The 21,736-nt window shown below is 42.2% G+C and overlaps 2 protein-coding genes across 5 annotated transcripts in view; one reads left to right on the top strand and one right to left on the bottom strand.

Annotated features, from left to right (window-relative positions):
• PTPN11 (protein tyrosine phosphatase non-receptor type 11) overlaps positions 1-7,254 on the bottom strand; it is an 82,504-nt gene extending 75,250 nt beyond the window's left edge. The window contains exon 1 of the mRNA XM_075835042.1: positions 6,716-7,254. Within this exon, the coding sequence (XP_075691157.1) occupies positions 6,716-6,729 (14 nt within the window). The 5' untranslated portion in view covers positions 6,730-7,254. The remainder of the gene's footprint in view (positions 1-6,715) is intronic.
• RPL6 (ribosomal protein L6) lies at positions 6,498-13,432 on the top strand. Of its 4 annotated transcripts, none has more exons than XM_075835090.1 (8): positions 6,498-6,560; positions 7,942-7,965; positions 8,042-8,191; positions 8,274-8,372; positions 8,528-8,671; positions 10,559-10,607; positions 11,834-12,018; positions 13,240-13,432. In XM_075835090.1, the coding sequence occupies exons 2-8, from the start codon at positions 7,942-7,944 to the stop codon at positions 13,390-13,392; spliced, it is 804 nt and encodes a 267-aa protein (XP_075691205.1). In that variant the 5' UTR covers positions 6,498-6,560; the 3' UTR covers positions 13,393-13,432. The 4 variants fall into 4 exon arrangements, with proteins under 4 accessions (XP_075691205.1, XP_075691196.1, XP_075691187.1 ...); XM_075835081.1 differs by lacking the exon at positions 6,498-6,560 and adding an exon at positions 6,894-6,947; XM_075835072.1 differs by lacking the exon at positions 6,498-6,560 and adding an exon at positions 7,559-7,699 and having other exon boundaries at positions 8,069-8,191.
• Positions 13,433-21,736: the final 8,304 nt, after the last annotated feature.

Here is a 21,736-nt window from a genome sequence, read left to right as displayed (position 1 = left end):
GGCCTGTGATTGGCTGCAGCGGTCACATGGGCTGAAACGTCATCCAGGGGTGTCGGGCCGGATGTCGAGAGGGACGCGTCACCAAGGCAACGGCCGGGAAACCGGACTGAAGGAAGCAGGAAGTTCTCGGTAAGTATGAACGTCTTTTTTTTTTTTTTTTTTTTACAGGTTGCTCTATATTCTGATCGGAATTCACTGTCCAGGGTGCTGAAAGCGTTACTGCCGATCTGTTAACTCATTCAGCACCCTGGACAGTGACCATTTACTAACGTCGCCTAGCAACGCTGCCGTAATGACGGGTGCATACATGTAGCCACCCGTCATTATGGGAGCTCCATAGACTTCTATGGGCTGCCCGTGCCGTTATTACGGCCTGAAATAGGACATGTTCTATCTTTTTCAACGGCACGGGCACATTCCCGTGAGAAAACGGGAAGGTACCCGTGGCCAATAGAAGTCTATGAGCCCGTTATTACAGGTCGTAATTATGACCCGTAATAACGGGAGTTTTTACGGTCGTGTGCATGAGGCCTAAGAGTAATATCTAGCCTGCCTTTATTTATACAGGGAATAAGAAGCTGAAACCCCATTGAAATCAATGAGAGACGGAAATAAACATATTTTTTGCCACGATTTTTTGGCAAAAAAGCTTACGGTTATTTAATCTGTTGGAAAAAAAAAAAAGCCTGCAAAAAGACGTGTCAAAAATCGCATCAAAACACGCGTGTGGTGACAAACCACTTCAAAAAAAACCGGAGCTGATTTTTCCAGGCAGAATTTTCTGCCTGCAAAAAACTCAGTGTGTATACCATCGAAACATCGGATTAAGGCTGTGTTCACATCAGCGTCGCTTTCCGCTGAGCGGTTCCGTCGGAGGTTTCAAACGGGTTAACCCCTCAACGGAAAGGCAAACGGAAACCTAAGCTTCAGTTTCCCTCACCATTGAACTCAATGGTGACGGAAACCTGGCTAAGGCTGGGTTCACACGACCTATTTTCAGACGTAAACGAGGCGTATTATGCCTCGTTTTACGTCTGCAAATAAGGCTACAATACGTCGGCAAACATCTGGACATTCATTTGAATGGGTTTGCCGACGTATTGTGCAGACGACCTGTAATTTACGCGTCATCGTTTGACAGCTGTCAAACGACGGCGCGTAAATTGTCTGCCTCGGCAAAGAAGTGCAGGACACTTCTTTGCAACGTAATTTGAGCCGTTCTTCATTGAACTCAATGAAGAGCAGCTGAAGATATACGAGCGTCACAGACGCCTCGTATATTAATGAGGAGCTGCTTTTACGGCTGAAACGAGGCAGCTGTTTTCTTCTGAAAACAGTCTGTCATTTCAGCCGTAATAGCTAGCGTGTGAACATACCCTAATGGTTTCCGCTTGTCACCGTTGTGACAGGGTTCTGATACCAACGCCGCCTGACGGACCCCATTGACTTTAATGGTTCACTATTTTTTTCAGGTGTTTAGACAGAGGCTCCTAACGGAGCCACCAACGCACATGTAAACACAGCCTTAGGGGTCTGTTAGAGTCAGAAATTCCCTTTGAAGTTACAAGCCTGAAGCCTAAGGGTATGTTCACATGGCCGTTTTTCGGGCCGTAAACGCCCGAAAAATCGGAAGCAGAATGCCTCCAAAAATCTGCCCATTGATTTCAATGGGAAAAACGGCGTTCTGTTCCGATGGGCCATTTTTTGAAAAACATCCGCGTAAAAAAACAGCAGCGAAAAAGAAGTGCAGGTCACTTCTTGGGATGTTTTTGGAGCCGTTTTTCATAGACTATTGAAAAAAGCTCCTAAAAGGCCGTAAAAAACGCGAGTGGCTTAAAAACGTCAAAATCAGGAGCTGTTTTCCCTTGAAAACAGCTCCGTATTTTGAGACGTTTTTGACTCCGCGTGTGAACATACCCTAATACAGCACTTCTGAGATTCTGAAGACATTCTGTATGAAAAAAAAAAAAAACGGTTTGTTCCACATAAAATCTGAGGCACATGGAGGTAAAGCATGCCCTCCACATAGCAAGGGTATGGGATCAGTAATGTGTGCACGAGTCCACTGGAAACCGCTTCCCTGCTTCCCCTGACAGAATCCAATTTCATATGGAAGTCAAAAACCTTGTGAACATGGCTATGGGTCCATGTGCCTCTGTATAGTACCTCTATGAGGCACTGTATTTCTCAACTAGGGGCAAAGCTTCTAGGAGTGAACACTCTCTATAAGGCTCAGGCTATGTTCACACGAAAACTCAAAAACGTCTGAAAATACAGAGCTGTTTTCAAGGGAAAACAGCTCCTGATTTTCAGAAGTTTTTTTGAGCCACTCGCGATTTTTGCAGCATTTTTCTATGGTCTATGAAAAACTGCTCCAAAATCGGCTGAAGAAGTGACATGCACTTCTTTTTCGCAGCCGTTTTTTTACGCGGCCGCGTAAAAAAGCGGCCCGTCGGAAGAGAACGCCGTTTTCACATTGCAATCAATGGACAGATGTTTGAAGGCGTTCTGCTTCCGATTCTTCGGCCGTTTACGGCCCGGAAAACGGACGAAAATAAGCCGTGTGAACATGCACGCGTTGCGTAATTTGATGTGGAAAATCTGCATCAAAACGGCAGGTATACGCATGTTATTCCGCAGCTAAAACTACACATTAGGCCTTATTCACACGAACGTGAGATATACGTCGGTGCTACGCGCACCCGCTCGTGTGAATCCGGCCTTAAGTGTGGTTTTATGCTGCGGATTTTGGAGGATTTTTCAATAAAGCTAGTTAGATACAATTCGCAAGAGGAAACGCAGGATAAATTGACATGCTGCGGATTTTAAAATACACACCGCAAGTCCATTTACGTGCAGAAAAAAAATCCACACCACGTAGATGAGATTTCTTGAAATCTCATTTACTTTGCCAGTAGTGTATTACGCTGCGTATTTGACGCATGAAAATACGCGTGTCAAATCCGCAAAAGTGTGCATTTAGCCTAAGGCCCTGTTCACACAGTTATTTTGCAGGCGGAAAAATCTGCCTCAAAATTCCTTCAGGAATTTTGAGGTAGATTTTGACCCGCCGGCAGAACATTTGCCGCGTTTTTCGTCTGCAGCCACTGAGCGCCGCGGGCAAAAAACCGCAGCGAAAAACGCGATCTCTGCCTCCCATTGATGTCAATGGGAGGTCAGAGACGGAAACGTCCAAAGAAAGTACATGTTTTTGGGCACTGTTTCTGACACGGTTTACGTGTGTGATCTTGATTTTATGGACGTGCACACTTAGATTAGCTGCGGATTTTCTGCAACGGATTTAATTGCAACAAATTTGCAGAGTATTAGGCCCCATGCACACAACCGTGTTCAGTCCGTGATATACGGTCCGTATGTCGGCCACACGTACCGGACCGAACACAGTCCCGGTCGCCGGGCTCCTAGCATCATACTTATCTATGACGCTAGGTGTCACTGCCTGTCCGCGGAACTACTGTCCCGTACTGAAAACATGATTACAGTACGGGACAGTTGTCCGGCAGCGAGGCAGTGACACCGAGCGTCATAGATATAGGAGCCCGGCTCCCTGCACGGTGTTCGGTCCGGGACATGCGGACCGTATATCACGGACCGAACACAGTCATGTGCATGGGACCTTACTGTGGGAGCGGAGCGGATAAGATTTCAACAAATTTCATCCACACGCTGTGGATAAAATACGCAGAAAAGACGTGCGGAAATTGACTTGCGGTGCGAATTCTAAATCTGCAGCATGTCAACTTCTCTTGCAAAAATGCTGCGCAATTTCCGCTCAAAAAATCTGGTTAGAAATTCTGCAGTGCTTGCGCTTAACAAGGCACGTGTTTACAGATTTTTTTTCTCGCCAAGTAGAATAGGAGGTATGGGCGTCATATTCAGGATATGTGTGATGTGGATCTCAAACACGGCCATGCAGAAGACCTTAAATATTTTTATAAAAATTGGAAAAGTGAAAGAGAAAAAGAAAGGAGGTCTCTGCTGTATTTGTCTAGTATTCAGGGAAGTATAGTCCATTTACCCGAGAGCAATATATCTCTACCATATCGCTTTCTCCCAGTCAAGCAGCCATTATTTCTGTACAGACACAAAGACAAGTCACAGCATAACGAAGATTAACTTCACCGCAGACAAGAAAACCCTGCCGGAAATCAAGCGTCTCACACTTAGCGGGCAGTCACACGTGGCGGACTTGCTTTGTATGTTTACGCTGAAGAACACTACAATATTCCGTGACGCAGACAGATTTCTCTACTGCTCGCTTAGCGGAATATTTTTCCCACAGGCACGTATTGTAGAGTTTTCCGCAGCGTATGTTTACATCCGATCACTGCAAGTCTGGCTTTTGAAACCTCCGGTGAATAGTAGTTATCACCAGGGTGAGCTTCAGGGAGTGTCACAAATTCACCTGCAGCAGCCGCTACACCGAAAACATAGTAATAAATGGCCCCTGATTGGTGATCATGTAATACATGGTGATACCACGTGCGCCAGAGAAAAAAACGGATCCTTGCAAAAGATCTCCACCCTGGCTAATGGAGGTGTCGTATCGAGTGGCTTGTTGTCAGTGACTGGAAACATTCTTAACATCCTAAGGTGACCTATCCTAATAATATTTAGCTGACAGAGCTGCGGGGCTCAAGGTTCACACCATATTTTTGCCATACAGTTGAGGCATGTTTTTTTTTATGCATACTGCAAAACCGTATACTGCAAGAAAAGGTTGCAATAAGATGCCTATAAAATCCTTTCACCATTGACTTCATTTGTGAAGGGAAAAAAAACAAAAAACGTAGCGGGCTGTACAGTATCCAGACATACAATTTTTTAACGTGAGAATGGCCGCAGTATTCACCTGTATAGGCGTCCGGCTGAATCCTTTTCTTGCAGTATACTTTTTTGAGGTATGCAGTAAAAAACATATGCCTGAACTGTATGGGCTTGTATGCAGCCATTCCGTTCAAAAACTCATTCCGCTGCGGCAAAAACACCATTTCCTGCGGTTTTTATGCTGCGTTTTTCACAATGTTAGGAGATGGAGATAACGCATCTGAAAACGCAGCAATTAAGCCCAGTTACAGTGGAAAAACATGGTGTAAAAGAAAGGAAAAAAATATATAAAGTTCCCCAAAGGTCTTTTTTTACCTTTGAGGGACAGACCATAGTAATAAAAAAATAGGAAAGTAAAGTGCAAAAAAGAATTAATAATAATACACATAAAATACCCACCCCAAAAAAAACGTTCCCCCCGCCAATCATTGTTGTAACGCTAGCGCTGACCCAATTACCCTAATATAGACATGTAATATATTAAAATTTACGGTAGACAATGACGATCACAAATAAAAGTCTATTTTAGGGTAAAACTATGTTATTACCAAAAAAAATAGCTGAAACGTAAAAAAGCTTATTTTTTTACTATTATTTTCAAACTTTAAGAATAAACATTCTAAAATAGCAAAAAGGATGTGTATAAAAACGATATAAAAAGAAACCTGCATTGTCTACGGAAAAAACGTCGCAAAAATCACGTCGTTAGCCCAACAAATAAAAAAGTTATAGCCATTTAACGAACACGTGCTAAAAAGGGCTAAACGGTGTCTGGTCCTGAAGGCGCAAAATAGCCCGGTCCTGAAAAGGTTAAGTTTACTTCAAGGCTAGATTCACGATGCATTTTCGGTGTTGTTTTTATTGGCGTTTTTTCGGTCAGTCGTTTTTTTCCAAACGCAGATTGCTCTGTGTACGGAGGCTTTTCCATAGGACTTAAAAAAGTGACAGAAAAAAAAAAGCATGTACTAAATGACAAATAAAAAAAAAAAAATGCCAACAAACAGCCCGCTACATTTTACTAATGCTGCCGTTTTTAGATGTTTAAATTGGCAGAAAAAAAAAGTGTGTGTGTGAAGGAGGCCTAATGCACCGATAAAGTTTAGGACATGTTTTCAGTCCTTAGATGTGAAGAATGTTTCCATGCACTGAAAGCAAGCAGAGATCTTAAAAATGGCATGGAATTGAAACACAAAGTATATTAGAACGCTGCTGAACATTTTATTATACAGTGATTTTACTGCATTTTATGCAACAAATTTGATGCAGACATAACATTTAACCTTAGTATGTACGGAGAAGAGTCTTTCAGGTGTGACATTTCTCAACCACAGATTCAAAACAATAATACTACATGTATCCAGTACCTAAGATTTACTAACACTCACATACAAGAATAGTCTTTACAAATGAATGGGAAACTTATCATATGGATGGCTCCAATAAAGCAACATTTACATATTAATACACTAACTAGTTAAAGGGCCGCTCCACCTAAAAACAAATGATTAATATCAATAGACAAAACTGACATTTGAATATTGCCCCATCCCTGCTGTCAGCGGAGGGCAAATCCACCAGACCCGGGCAATGGGGGACAGACTGGTTACTAGGGATATGCGGTCTGACAACCCCAATGGTTGTCTGGCATTGTATCCTCAGCAAGCATTCTGTCAGACTGGACACCCCGAAGCTGGACTTGCCCTGTGCTGACTGTATGTAACCTTCCCCATTTCAGCCGGTGTTATTAATCAGATTTTTCTAAAAATACATTTAGGTGGAAAAGGTCTTTAAATGAGCAGCGGATCAGAGATTAGAGAAGGACAGAAGAGTGGAATGGGGTTAGTGGTGACAGTAGGAGCAGGCTCACCTCCTGGATGTCATTGTATGAGCTCAGCTGCAGGCTCTGCCTGACCCTCTCCCCCTGTCTCACTCCCGGCTGCTGTATACTGGGCCCCGGGGCCTCCACTCAACACCGCAGAGATAGTAATCGGGTGGAAATCAGATGAAGGCCTCCAGCAGTACAAGCAGCAGCAGTTCCACCACCACCCGGGCGGTCACCAATGACGTCATCAGACGGCGCCACGACACCCAGCCCTCCGGTAACTTTAGCTGAATATCAGAAGTAAACGAAAGCGGCGAAGAGTTCTATAAAGGGTGACTACGTAAAGACTAGAACTAAACTACTCTACAAGCAGCGTAAACGGTCAGCATTAGTTATACATCAAACACCGGGAATGCGTTAACTCGTCTCTTCCGGATTACGGATTAGGCTCGAGTTCCACCGGATCGTTTACAATAACATATCGTCGAAATGAATTAATTCCACCGGCATGGTCGCGGTAACGTGACGTCAAAGGCGGGCGGCAAGGCGTAAAAGCTATCGCCCTGGGGTTAGAACTACATATCCCAGAACCCCATGCGGCGGAAGTGACGTAGCGCGACGGGTTCTTATACTTGCATTGGCCGGATGTTAACCCTTTTTCCTTTCAGCCAAGGTAGGAATGGCGGATCTCGTTTAGTAAGAGCTGGGCCCTGGTGATTTCATCCGATGCAATCCTGTCCCGGGTGGATCTCTCCACATTCTAGGACTATTTAGGGTTGGTAGAAGTTGCTCGGACTGTGACGAGGAGCCGATATTGAAGTTATCGCGCCCTGTTTTGGGGTAATAGTGTCGGCTTGACATGTCCGGACCGGCCTAGTGCGCCAGCGCTCAGTACATATGTTTATGTTCCTGCTGGTCGCGGTTTTCAATGGTGGACTTGTATCAGTGACCCCACAACTAGTGCCACTGTGTATTGCACAGCCTTCCCCGACCTGTGCCCCTTGTAGCCCGCCAGTCATAGCCCTCATGGTATGTGCTTCTTACCTGCACGTCTATGAAGCGGGTTTGCATTGCTCTCGTGTAGCAGAGCTGAGGTAGTGAATTAACTGTTGACATCTCTAATGCAGTGACAACCCCCCCTCTGCTTGCACGGTGGCCATTGAGTGTGTATAGGCAGTCTTGGTATGGCTAGCTGTAGTATTAGTGTATCGCTGTATACATAGAACTGTATTTAGCTGTGTCTGAGTTTCTAATTGCTTTATTTCTTACAGATGGCAGGAGAGCAGGCTGTGAAGGTCAGTAGGTGTCTTCCTATAACTTTATCTATTTATCCATTGCCAGATTTTCTAACAGATCTATTTCTTGTTACAGGTGGCAGGAGAGCAGGCTGTGAAGAAGGTCAAAAAGCATCATGCCAGTCGCAACCCAACCCTGGCACGTGGAATTGGGAAGTATTCCCGTTCTGCAATGTTTTCCAGGAAAGCACTATACAAGCGCAAGTACAAGGCCCCTGAAACCAAGGTAAGTGGTTCCCATGTTGTAGTTTAATGGGACCAGGTTATTTTTCTTCCATCACGTGATATTGGTTATTTGACTTCTTTAGATTGAGAAGAAGAAGAGGGAGAAGACCCAAGCTACCATTACTAAAACAGTCGGTGGAGAGAAGAATGGCGGAACACGCGTGGTTAAGCTCCGCAAAATGGTACGTGTTTAAACAGGTCCTTCCACTTCAATAAATGGCTATGGCCGTATTCTGAGGCAGATATTTTCGGTGACCGATGTTGAGTCATAAGCTGTGGAAGGTTTTTTTGTTTTACTAATGACTTTGTTTGACGCGGTCTGATTTTTCATCAACAGCCACGTTACTACCCCACTGAAGATGTGCCCCGCAAGCTACTGAACCACGGAAAGAAGCCCTTCAGCAAGCACAAGCGCAATCTGCGCGCCAGCATCACCCCTGGAACAGTGCTCATTCTTCTCAATGGACGTCACAGGGGAAAGGCAAGTATCTTCTGAAACAGAAGTGGCGCAAAGAAAATTGAAGGAATTTTAAAATATGGAGAAGGCAAATATGTTTAAAATGTCACTTTTTTACATTTAAGAGCTATGTTTTTATCGTCTCCCTCTGTAGAATTGGACTGAGTTAGGAATAGAGGACATCACTGATGTGATCTTGTGTAAATATCGCTTAGGCCTTGTAGATCTGGAAAATATCGCAGCAATCTGCGCTACGGTTTCCAGTAAAGCCACGGACACCCCAGGGGGTAATCCATTATAGTTAATGGGTTCCGTTGGCCGCTGATGGTGTCTAAGGGGCAACTGGCGCTTCCGGTTTTCCCATGTTCTGCTCCACTGACGGAGCAGACCGGAAAGACCCGACACGTGAACATAGCTTTGTTGTGAATGAGCCGTTGGTTGTGCAATGTTTTTGTTTGGAGCAGTCAAGCTGCAGCATAACCTTTTGCGTACGTGTGGTTTTGTCGCGATCGCTACAGCTGGTGTGAACAGGCCCTTTGTGTTCAGCAGTTTCACTTGTGACAAATACATTGGGAGTATTAACAATTGTCTGTGGCCCCGACCACAAACACAACTATTTTAAGGTTTGCTATTTCATGGAGTGTTAGTAACTGCAGTTTTGGTGGTAAGTACAGGTTTGAGTTCCTTAATACCCTTGTAAATTATACACAAGGTTTATTGTCCCTTTTATAAAGGCAAATATCTGTCATGCCTAAGGGTATGTTCACACGGCTTATTTACGGACGTAATTCGGGCGTTTTCCGCCTCGATTTACGTCCGAAAATGCGGCTCGATAGCGTCGGCAAACATCTGCCCATTCATTTGAATGGGTCTTACGATGTTCTGTTCCTACGGTCATTTTTTTTACGCCCCGCTGTCAAAACGCGGGGTGTAAATAGACGCCCGCGTCAAAGAAGTGCCTGTCACTTCTTCAGACGTTAAATGGAGCCGTTTTCCATTGACTCCATGGAAAAACCGCTCCATTTATGTCCGTAATTGACGCAGTGAAAAAGCGCCTCAACATGCCATGACGGCTGAAATTATGGAGCTGTTTTCTCCTGAAAACAGCCCTGTAATTTCAGCCGTAACGGACGCTGCCGTGTCAACATACCCTTACACTCTAGTTAAAGGGAGGGATATTCCCAACGTTTTATGGAATATCCACAGTATGTAGCTTTCGGTCGCAGAGCTCGGACCCTCTATCAGACATGGCATATCCTGTGGGCTATGCCATAAATGTCTTTATTAGAAGTAACCCTTTAAATTGTTTGGAAGTGCTTGGGTATACGGATCGTTCCTTGCAGATGTGTCCTTTATCAACATAATTGTTAGTGTGTTTCTATATATTGTAGTATGAAAATGCTTCTATTAAGAAGCCGTTCTGGGAAATATTCTGAAAGTTAGGCTCATTTTTTGGGGGGAGAATTATGAACTGCAAAACGTTTGCTATGCTCCATATTTCCGCCAGTCAATAGTGGAGGAAAATACTGTGTGCATTTTTACAAAACTGGAATGGATAGGGAGTTGTAGTGGGAGAGGTGCCAATTCTGGTGGCACAGTAGAAAGGGTAGCGTGAATATTTCCTAAATCCGATTCCAGCTTTCATTTGTCAGAGGCTCTTTGATAAATAAAAGTATAGCTAGGTAACATCTGGTCATGTAAGATTGCCACAGCGGCTGACACCGTGACAATATGGCTCTGTTTGGTTCATTCAATTTATTTTGAGAAATTTGAACTCTGGATTTGGCAATGTCTGTAGGCGCACATTAGGCATGCACGTTCTCACACGGAACTTGTATAAGGTGACATTTTTTAGCATCTGTTGCATGTAAATCTTGTTTCATAGTCTTACGATTTTATTTTCATTTGCAGCGTGTTGTCTTCTTGAAGCAACTTCCGACTGGTCTCTTGTTAGTAACAGGTAAATGTCACAATGCAAACATTAACTTTTTATTCCCCCTTTTGTATGCCATCTAATGAGATTTATGCAGAACTAAATGTAGTTAAAGGGAATGTGTTGCCAGAAAAACATGTTTTTTGGTTTTTTAAATTAAACATTTAGTGTGTAGGTGATTAAACATTGTTCAAATTTTTTTTATTTTTTTCACGAGTCAGGAAATATTATAAATTAATTCTAATTTATAATATTTCCCATTGCTGGTCACTAGATGGAGCTATTCCCAAAATTGCAGCATTGCAAAATTGGGTAAAAAGCCCTCGCTCTAGTGAGCTCTCAGAATCCCCCCCTCCTTTATCCTGGCTAGTGCCGGGATAAACGAGGGGTTTGAACGGTCTAACCTCCTACACTGTGTGTCGCCATTTTTTGAGCTAACACACAGTGTAGTAGGTTTACATACAGTAGTAAACGTACACAAACCCGAACATACATTGAAATCTCTTACCTGCTCCTGCCGCCGCGGCTCCCTCCGGCCCCGTCCGCTCAGTCTGCTGCCGCTGGTCCAAGTGCACAAGTCCGGAAGCCGCGACCGGAAGTAGTAATCTTACTGTCCGGCCGCGACTTCCGGTCCACAGGAAAATGGCGCCGGACGGCGCCAATTTCAAATTGGACTGTGTGGGAGCGGCGCATGCGCAGTTCCCACACAGACGGCGTACATGTTAGTGGATGGAACGGGCCCCGTTCGCAGTCCCTATGGGACTGTGGCTGCCATATTCCATGTCTGTATGTGTCGTTAATCGACACATACAGAAATGGAAAAAAAAATGGCAGCCCCCATAGGGAAGAAAAAGTGTAAAAATAAGAAAAAGTAAAACACAAACACACAAATATAAACGTTTTTAATAAAGCACTAACATCTTTAACATATTAAAAAAAAAATTGTGATGACACTGTTCCTTTAAAACGGTACCTTTTATCTAAGATTTGAGTGAGCTGATATGCCATGCATGCTGTGATACTGTAGCATGTCGCGATATTCATGCATATGCACAATGACCTTTACACTTAACAGGGGGAAGGGGGTCCTGCCATGTTTGAAGAGTAACTGATACTTGTGAAAAACTTAAACTATTAATACTAAATATTAAGCTACACTTCTATAAAACTAATTGATATGTATGTTAATAATTTTTTTTTCCAAATGAGCGTTCTTTTCCTTAACATCTATATGTCCCTTTACCATAAACTAGGTCCTCTAGTCATCAACAGAGTTCCTCTTAGAAGAGCTCACCAGAAATTTGTCATTGCCACATCCACCAAAGTAGATGTCTCCAGTGTCAAGATCCCAAAACACTTAAGTGACTCGTACTTCAAGAAGAAGAAGCTGCGTAAACCCAAGCATCAGGAGGGAGAGATCTTTGACACTGAGAAGGAAGTAAGTGCCTATCGATGGGATGTTAACAGCTTTTTTGTTATCCCTGGAGACTTGTACATTAAAACTTTAGGGCTGAGCGTATTTGATAGATCTGATATGGATTTCCCCTTTCAGTAAATAGTTATCTTCAACAAGTATGCTTTCCTCGGATGGAGAAATTCCAGAACAACCATTCTATGGCCCCAAGTAGAATTCATCCGTAATTATGGACCCACTTATTGTCCACAAACACCTTTACGGGAAGGTGTATTTGTCGTATAAAGGCTCCGCAAAAGATAGGACATGTCCTACTCTTCGCTTTTTACGGACTGTGCTCCCATACTTTATATGGCAGAACAGCCCGCAAATGCGGGTGGCTGGCCGTGCCTGTAATCGTGGACCGTGATTACGAGCATGGTCGTGTGCAGGGGGTCTAAAGCTTGAACCACCATTATTTCAAATACAAATTTCCATTAGTGAAAACGTAATGCTCCACTAGCGTGATATTGATTTGTGATCATCTTGCATCTCTCTGAAATGTCTAAACAACTGAGAATTTCGCGTTTTAAATATTTATTTTTTGCTAATATTGATTAAAGAAACTGAAAAGGCAGAGCTTTTCTCTGACATTTGTCATATCTACAGGAACTCCCATAGAAGTGAATTTACGGAAACTGCAGAACTTCCCTAGCACCCCTGTACCCAATACCATGTAGCTCGCTGATAGTCCATCATCATGATAATAGTGTTTAGTAATGATTAAGCACTTAACCATTAATTTACCAAATAATAAGACTTTGTTTACGTAGCCTCAGGTCTCATGGTTCTCTAAAAACAATCCGTTAAACTACGCCATAAACGGCCATTTAAAGGAGTCTCTTTTTTTTTATTTATATATTTATATATATATATATATATACACACACACACACACACACACACACACACACACACACGTTAATTTTATTTTACACCTGTATAGACACCACACGCAAAGCTGCAATTTTCGGTAAAATTGTGGTTTGCCACATTTTTTTTTTTGCATGCGGTTTTACCACGCTGCCAAGGACATCTCCTGTAAATGCACCCTAAGGCTGGGTTCTCACATCGCAGTCAAAATATTTTGTGAACCCAGCCTAATTTAACTTCCTTGAATGTTTAGGCATCATTCAAAAGTCTACCGTCTACATGAAAGATTTGCATTTAGAATACTTTGTGACTCTTGTTTTATTTGTTCCCCAGAAATATGCAGTTACACAACAGCGCAAAGCAGATCAGAAGTTTGTTGACTCGCAACTCCTGCCTCTCATCAAAAAAGAGCCCCAACTTCGTGGATACCTGCACTCAGTGTTTTCTTTGTCAAACGGAATGTATCCACACAAACTGGTCTTCTAAATCTTCACAAAGGGTTATTAAAAATAATGGAATTCTTCTACTGAGTGTCGTTTTCTGATATCTCCCAGTTACACTAATGGAGGGAGGAGTATGTACAGGGGCTTGATCGGTAGCAAGGAGAGTGGATATGTCGCTGCAATTAGGCGTAATGCCATAGGGGAACACTCAGTACCCAAAGGTGTACAGGAAGTACGTAAAGTAACAAGCCACGGGTAAGGGCGAAAGTTGGAGGTGCAAGGGCACACAATGTCACCCATTTTTCCTTACAAAATGTAATCCGTTTGGCCAGGGGGGGGGTTCATATTTAACCCCTTCCCTCTTTAGCCACTTTTGACCTTCCTGACAGAGCCTCATTTTTCAAATCTGACATGTTTCACTTTATGTGGTAATAACGTCAGAATGCTTTCACCTATCCAAGCGATTGAGGTTTTTTTTCTCGTGACACATTGCACTTTAAGTTACTGGCAAAATTTGCTCGATATGTTCAGTATTTAATTGTGAAAAACACCTAAATTTTGCACAAATTTGCATTTTTCTCAATTTAAATGTATCTGATTGTAAGACAGGCAGTTATACCACACAAAATTGTTGCTAATTAACATCCCCCATATGTCTACTTTAGATTGGCATCGTTTTTTGAACATTCTTTTATTTTTCTAGAATGTCACAAGGCTTAGAACTTTAGCAGCAATTTCCCACATTTTCAAGAAAATTTCAAAAGACTATTTTTACAGGGGCCAGTTCAGTTGTGAAGTGGCTTTTAGGGCCTTATACATTAGAAACCCCCAAAAAGTCACCCCATTTTAAAAACTTCACCCCTCAAAGTATTCAAAACAGCATTTAGAAAATGTCTCAACCCTTTACACATTTCACAGGAATTAAAGAAAAGTAGAGGTGAAATTTACAAATTTCATATTTTTTTGCAGAAATAAATTTTTAATACAATTTTTTTTTTATAGCACAGGTTTTACCAGAGAAATGCAACTCAATATTTGTTGCCCAGTTTCTGCAGTTTTAGGAAATATCCCACATGTGGCCCTAATGCGCTACTGGACTGAAGCACCGGCCTCAGAAGCAATGGAGCACCTAGTGGATTTTGGGGCCTTATTTTTGTTAGAATATATTTTAAGCGTCATGTCAGGTTTGAAGGGCTCTTGTGGTGCCAAAACAGTGAAAATCCCCCAAAAGTGACCCCCATCTGGGAAACTACACACCAAGGAAATTATCTAGGGGTGTAGTGAGCATTTTGACCGCACAGGTTTTTTACAGAAATTATTGGAAGTAGGCCTTGAAAATTAAAATCGACATTTCTTCAAAGAAAATGTAAGTTTAGCGGGTTTTTTTTATTTTTTTCTCATTTCCACAAGGACTAAAGGAGAAAAAGCACCGCAAAATTTGTAAAGCAATTTCTCCCGAGTAAAATAATACCCCACATGTGGTAATAAACGGCTGTTTGGAGACACGGCTTGGCTTAGAAGGGAAAGAGCGCTATTTGGCTTTTGGAGATCACATTTAGCAGGAATGGTTTGCGGAGGCCATGTCACATTTGCAAAGCCCCTGAGGGGACAAACAATGAAAATGCCCAAAAAGTGACTCCATTTAGGAAACTACACCACTTGAGGAATTCATCTAGGGGTGTAGTGAGCGGTTTGACCCCACAGATGTTTCATAGAATTTATTAGAATTGGGCAGTGAAAATAAAAACAATCCTTTTTCTTCAATAAGACGTAGCTTTAGCGCAAATGTTTTCATTTTCTCAACAAATAAAGGAAAAAAAGAACCCAACATTTGTAAAGCAATTTCTCCCAAGTACGGCAATACCCCATATGTGGTCATAAACTGCTGTTTGGGCAAACGGCAGGGCTCAGAATGGAAGGACCGCCATTTGGAGTGCAGATGTTGCTGGATTAGTTTCTGGGCGCCTGTGGGCCCAAAACAGTGGAAACCCCCCAGAAGTGACCCAATTTGGGAAACTACACCCCTCAATGCATTTACCTAGGGGTGTAGTAAGCATTTTAACCCTGCAGGTGTTTGTAGAAATTAGTGTGCACTCGATGTTGCAGAGTGAAAATGGGATTTTTTTCTATAGATATGCCAATATGTGGTGCCCAGCTTGTGCCACCATAACAAGACAGCTCTCTAATTATTATGCTGGGTTTCCTGGTTTTAGCAACACCCTACATGGGGCACTAATCTTTTGCCTGGACATATGACAGGGCTCAGGAGTGAAGAGTACCATGTCAAATTGAGGCCTAATTTGGCGATTTACAAAGTATTGGTTCACAACTGCAGAGGCTCAGATGTGAAATAATAAAAAGAAACCCCTGAGAAGTGACCCCATTATGGAAACTGCACCCCTCAAGGCATTTATTAAGGGGTGTAGTGAGCATTTTCACCCCACAGGTCTTTTTCCATAAATTATTGCACTGCGGATAGTGCAAATTAAAAATTTATATTTTTCCCTAGATATGCCATTCAGTGGCAAATATGTCATGGCCGACTTATGACGCTGGAGACACACACCCCAAAAATTGTTAAAAGGGTTCTCCCGGGTATGACGGTGCCATATATGTGGAAGGAAACTGCTGTTTGGGCACGCTGTAGGGTTCAGAGCGGAGGGAGCACCATTTGCTTTTTGGAGAGCGGATTTTGCTTGGTAGTAGATTTGTTTGAGTATTGCTGGTGTTTCTGTTTATAATGTGGGGGTACATGTAAGCTGGGCAGAGTATATCAGGGGCATAGTCATGTGGTATAATAATGGGGTAAAAACACAATAAAATGATCCATAGATGTGTGTTACGCTGTGAAGCAATCCTTTCTGCACAGGCCGGTGTCGCACTGATAAATGCCGTCCTTTCTTATCCCCCTTTTGGTCCACACTCCGCACCTTTGCAGTTTGAGGAATTTTGCTTGGAAGTGTTGTCCTGGTATAATACGGGCACCGTCTCTTCCAGCGGATATGTTTGGGCCCTACCCTTCCTGGTTCCCTAATTTTAAGTCCTTGATAAATCGCCTGTTGAAACAGAAGAAAAAGTTCCCCTCGGACCTACACAACTGCATATTTTTTTATTTCCTGACTTATTGGAGCCATAACTAATTTTATTTTTCATAGACGTAGTGGTCTGAGGGCTGGTTTGTTGTGGGACGAGCTGTAGTTATTATTGGTTCCATTTTGGGGTACATGTGACTTTTTGATCACCTTTTATCCTATTTTTTGGGAGGCCAGGTAAATTAAAAAAAACGAAATTCTGGCACAGCTTTTAGGTTTTTTTTATACAGCGTTCACCATGCGTTATGAATTACATGTTAACTTTATTCTGCGGGTCAGTCCGATTCCGGCGATACCTAATTTATAGAACTTTTTTATGTTTTACAACTTTTTGCACAATAATATTACTTTTGTAAAAAGAATGTATTTTTTCTGTCGCCAAGTTGTGAGAACCATAACTTTTAAATTTTTTAGTCGACGGAGGGCTTGTTTTTTGCGGGACGAGCTATAGTTTTTATAGGTACCATATTTGGATACGTGCGACTTTTTGATCACTTTTTATTCTAATATTTGTAGGGCAAAGTGACCAAAAAACAAACTGGCAACGTTTTTTACGTTTTTTTTTTTTACGCTGTTCACCGCGTGCAATAAATAATATAATATTTTGATACCTCAGGTCGTTACGGTCGTGGCAATACCAAATACGTATGGTTTTATTATTATTTTTCAATAATAAAGGACTTGATAAGTGTAAAAGGGGGATTGTGTTTTATTTGATTACTTGAAACTTATTGTTTTTAAACTTTTATTTTTTGCACTTTTTTTTACACGTTTTCTCAAGTCCCACTAGGGGACTTGAAGGTCCAACGGTCAGATTATTTTTTTTTCTAGTACATTGCACTACCTACGTAATGCAATGTATTAGATCTGTCAGTCATTCACTGACAGCAAGCCGATTCTGAGCCGGTGCCAAACATTTGTCGTAAGTATACAACATTTTGCGGGAAGCACTGGCTTTCCATGACGTATGCTTACGACAAATGTCGGGAAGGGGTTAAACTCCATACCATATAATGTGAGCAGGTAAACAAAAAAAATAAGGACGCTTCTATTAGTAAATAACTACAATACAACTAGATATATGAATACATAGGATGCACATGATCTAGAATATGAAAAACAATAACAGAACACAAACATGCATAATATACATTACTAGAAAAAGTACCTGGCACTACCTGGTTATAAAGTGTTGGTCCGTCTGTGTGTTCATTGGATTTCTTCTAAGGAGGTGAATTCATGCCCTTATGTTTTGTTTTTTTTTTGGTTTTAAGTGTAAATCATTTAGTAGCTGTATATACCCAGGTAGTACACACTATCACTTTTAGGGTATGTTCACACGGAGTGTTTTCAGACGTTTTTCGGGCCGTAAAAGTCCGGAAAAACGGCTGAAAAATCTGAAGTAGAACGCCTCCAAACATCTGCCATTGTTTTCAATGGGAAAAAACTGTGTTCTGTTCCGACAGGGCATGTCACTACTTCAGCCATTTTTGGAGCAGTTTTTTATAGGCACTATAGAAAAACCACTCCAAAAACGCGACACTGATTAAAAAACGTCTGAAATTCCCTTGAAAACAGCTCCTTATTTTCAGAATTTTTTATTTTGGGTGCACATACCCTTGGGGTAGGAACACACGCGGCGTAAACACTGGATTTTACACAACAAATTAATTGCAGAAAGTCCACAGCGTATTACAGTAGCAGCAGTATGGGTGAGATTTTAACAAATTTAGTCCCCGCACTACGTAAAAAATGCTGCCGAAAAAAAACGCACATAAATTGAACTGCGGTATCTTCAACCGCAGCATGTCAATTAATGCTGTGGAATCGCAGCTTTTCTGTTGCGCGTTCTCCCCTTGAATTCAACAGGGTGCTTAAACCTGCAACAAAGCAGTGTGTGTTGCGATATTTGCAGCAGAATCGCAACAATTCCGCTGCAAAAATCACTAGTAAGGAAAAAAAAATTGTTCTACTTATCCAGAGTTCCCTGCTTCTCCAGTTCAGCCTCCCTGGATGACTTAGGCCATGTGACCGCTGCAGCCAATCACAGGCTGATGCGGTCACAGGGCCTGCAACATCATCCAGGGAGGCCGGAGCGGACATCAGAGGAGGGTGGGGGTAAGCATGAGCGATGATTTCCGCCCGGAAAAACACTAGTGCGGGATTTCAGATGGCGTTCCCTGCGGTGTTCAGGGCAGATACGCTGCGCAGCTTGACGCAGTGCATCCACCCTGAATAGGCCGTGCATGTTCCTACCCTTAACCTACTAAATGCCAACCGCTATATTGCTAGTAGGTGGATTCATAAGACTGACAGCCTGTTGAGGATTTTAAAAAAAAACGGTTTTATTGTAAGGCACGTAGACGAAAATTTTTATCTGAACCTACTCTGCAGCAGATAATAAGCAATTGTCCATGCGAGAAACATGCAGAGTCCAGATTTATGCCAGGCACATGCGATGATTGGCCTTGGGCCTTATTTATAGTCATTGCAAATGACAGCTGAAATGGGTTATCCATGGACCAAAAATTGCATTCATATTTTCATGTAAAAAGTCACTTACTAATATACTTGAAGTAAAAAAATTCGGTACTAAATGGTGCTGTTTAAACCCAGTGAATTGTTTCCGAAAGTCCTGGAGCTTTACTAATATTGATGATGTGCTGACACGGCCCCAGGTGACTGAGGGTTTGCTTCCTGTGCTGTACGTGTCGGCGTGTGATCAATGGCATGACCGCAAGGGGCTGTCACGTTGCTGAAGTCCCCGAGCAGAGCATCAGCTAGCGCTTTGCTTGGGACACCAGCACTACTACAGATATTTGGTCAATGACTTCAGGGGTTTCCTATTGCTGGAATTTGCGAGCAGAGCATCAGATGATGCTCTGCCTGGGGACTCCAGCACTTCTGCCAATGTCACTGTCCATATATGGATTAGTAAGTGACTTTTTACATAAAAATATTAATGCAGCTTTTTGGTCCCTGGATAACTCCTTTTAACTATAGACTGTAATCATTTAACAGATATCTGAGTTAGGCCCTGATCAGAGGTTTTTTTTGCCATGGAAAACACAAAAAATGGGCTAAATTGCCTCCCATTGATTTGAAAGGGAGTTGGATAGTTTTTTTTTTTGTTTTTTTTCCCGCGAGCAAAATAAACGCTCGCGGAAAAAAGAAACGCCGTATCTTGAGGCTCTTCCCTTAAACCCCATTGAAATCAATGGGAGATGGAAAAAAACCTTATTTTTGACACCTTTTTCTGAGTAAAAAAAAAAACTCTGTATTTTTTTTTACCTATGCCTGTGGTAAGAAGAGGTAAATGCGTCAAATTGCAGCCAAAAAACGCCTGTGGTGCAAAACCACTTAAAAAAAACCGGAGCGGACTTTTCCAGGCAGAATTTTCTGCCTCTGAACAGGGCTTTAAAGGGGTTTTCCAATCCTTTTTTTTTTTTTTAAATCAATGCAATGTTCCTCTATTAATATATTAGTGCACTCTGACTAGCTTTTTCTTGATAATAAATGGTTTTAGTAACACTACTCCCTATTGTTTACCTTGAGAGGTTTGTTTTGCTCAGTAAGTTCATTCCTCTTCTCTTCCTGTGTTTCTCCTCCCTGCATGCACTGCTCTAGTCCCAGCATGCAATGTGCATGCAGCAGTGCACTTGCTCCGCCTACTACACCCAGCTCTACTAACTTCTGCAATCTCAGTCTTCATTTTGGTGCTCTCATTCTATTACTGATAGCACAAGCTGAAATCACTGGATATCTGCGTTTTTAACCTCTTAACGCCGAAGGGCGGATATATCAGTCCTCTGCAGCTGCTAGTTCGCGCAGGAGGAGGGATATATCCGTCCTGTGATGGCGCGGGTACTGCCAGTGTACCCACGCGATCAGCGGCAGGAGCACGGCTGTTATACACAGCCTGGCTCCTGCTGCAACTGCGGGAATCGAAGCGCGCTCCGATTCCGGCAGTTTAACCCATTAAATGCCGCTGTCAATAGTGACAGCGGCATCTAATGTGTTTGACAGAGGGAGGGAGCTCCCTCTGTCCCCCCATCGGCGCCCCCGCAAAGAAATCGCGGGTCGCCGTCGGGTTTCCATGGCAGCGGGGGTCTAACAAAGACCCCCAGGTCTGTCTTCAGCATCTGCCTGTTAGGCGATGCCGGAGGCATGACCTAACAGATTGCCTGTCAGTTTTACACTGACAGGCAATAATGCTTCCGTATACTAAGTATACCAAAGCATTATATATGCGATCGGCACATCGCATAGTGAAGTACCATGGTGGGACTAAAAAAAAAAAATGTCAATCCGTTAAATAAAGTTGGTGAAAAAAAATAAATAAAATTACAGTGAAAATCAAATAAAACTACTTTTTTTGCCCAAAAAGTGTTTTTTTTTTAGTAAAACTGTCAAAACAAATCACACATACACATATATGGTATCCCCGCGATCGTAACAACTTGAACAATAAAATTAACACATTAATTAAACCGCCGGATGAACGGCGTCCAAAAAAACAACGGCAAAATTCGCTCTTTTCTCCCATTCCCCCCATAAAAAATTAAATAAAAATTAATCTAAGTCCTATGTACCCCAAAATAGTACTAATGAAAACGACACATTGTCCCGCAAAAATCAAGCCCACGTACGGCCACATTGACGGAAAAATAAAAACGTTACGGCTTTTGGAATGCGGCGATGCAAAAACAAGTAATTTTTTTCTAAAAGGCTTTTTATTGTGCAAACATAGGAAAACATATAAAACCTTTACATATTTGGTATCCCCGTAATCGTGCCGACCCATAGAATAAAGTTAACATGTTATTTACGCTGCATAGTAAACGGCGTAAATTTATAACGTGAAAATCAATGCTGGAATAGCTGCTTATTTTCAATACTCTCCTAAACTAAAGTTAATAAAAGTTAATCAATATATTATAAGCATCTAAACATGGTACAATTACAAAATACAACTCGTCCCGCAAAAAACAAGCCCTTATACGGCTATGTCGACGGAATAAAAAAAAAGTTACGACTCTTGGAATGTGACCGTGAAAAAAACAAAAATAATCCTTGGTCATTAACGTGCAAAATGGCCCGGTCATTAAGGGGTTAAACGGTTTGAAGAGGTCTTCTGGTACCAAAACAGTGGAAACCCCCAAAAGGTGACCCCATTTTGGAAACTAGACCCCTTGAGGAATTCATTGTAGTTTTCTTGGGGTGCATGCGGCTTTTTGATCAGTTTTTATTCTATTTTTAAGTGGCGTGTTGACTAAAAAAACAGCAATTCTACTA

The sequence above is a fragment of the Rhinoderma darwinii genome, chromosome 1 (genome assembly GCF_050947455.1).
Source record: "Rhinoderma darwinii isolate aRhiDar2 chromosome 1, aRhiDar2.hap1, whole genome shotgun sequence".
Lineage (NCBI taxonomy): Eukaryota > Metazoa > Chordata > Amphibia > Anura > Rhinodermatidae > Rhinoderma > Rhinoderma darwinii.
Note: the sequence above shows the minus strand (reverse complement) of the source record. Positions and strands in the feature narration are given on the sequence as shown.

Coding starts and splice junctions, on each gene's coding strand:
- RPL6 (XM_075835065.1), top strand. CDS start 7,568: ATGTTTATGTTCCTGCTGGTCGCGGTTTTCAATGGTGGACTTGTATCA. Junction 7,700..7,941: donor CGCCAGTCATAGCCCTCATG/GTATGTGCTTCT, acceptor TATTTCTTACAG/ATGGCAGGAGAGCAGGCTGT. Junction 8,373..8,527: donor TGGTTAAGCTCCGCAAAATG/GTACGTGTTTAA, acceptor TTTCATCAACAG/CCACGTTACTACCCCACTGA.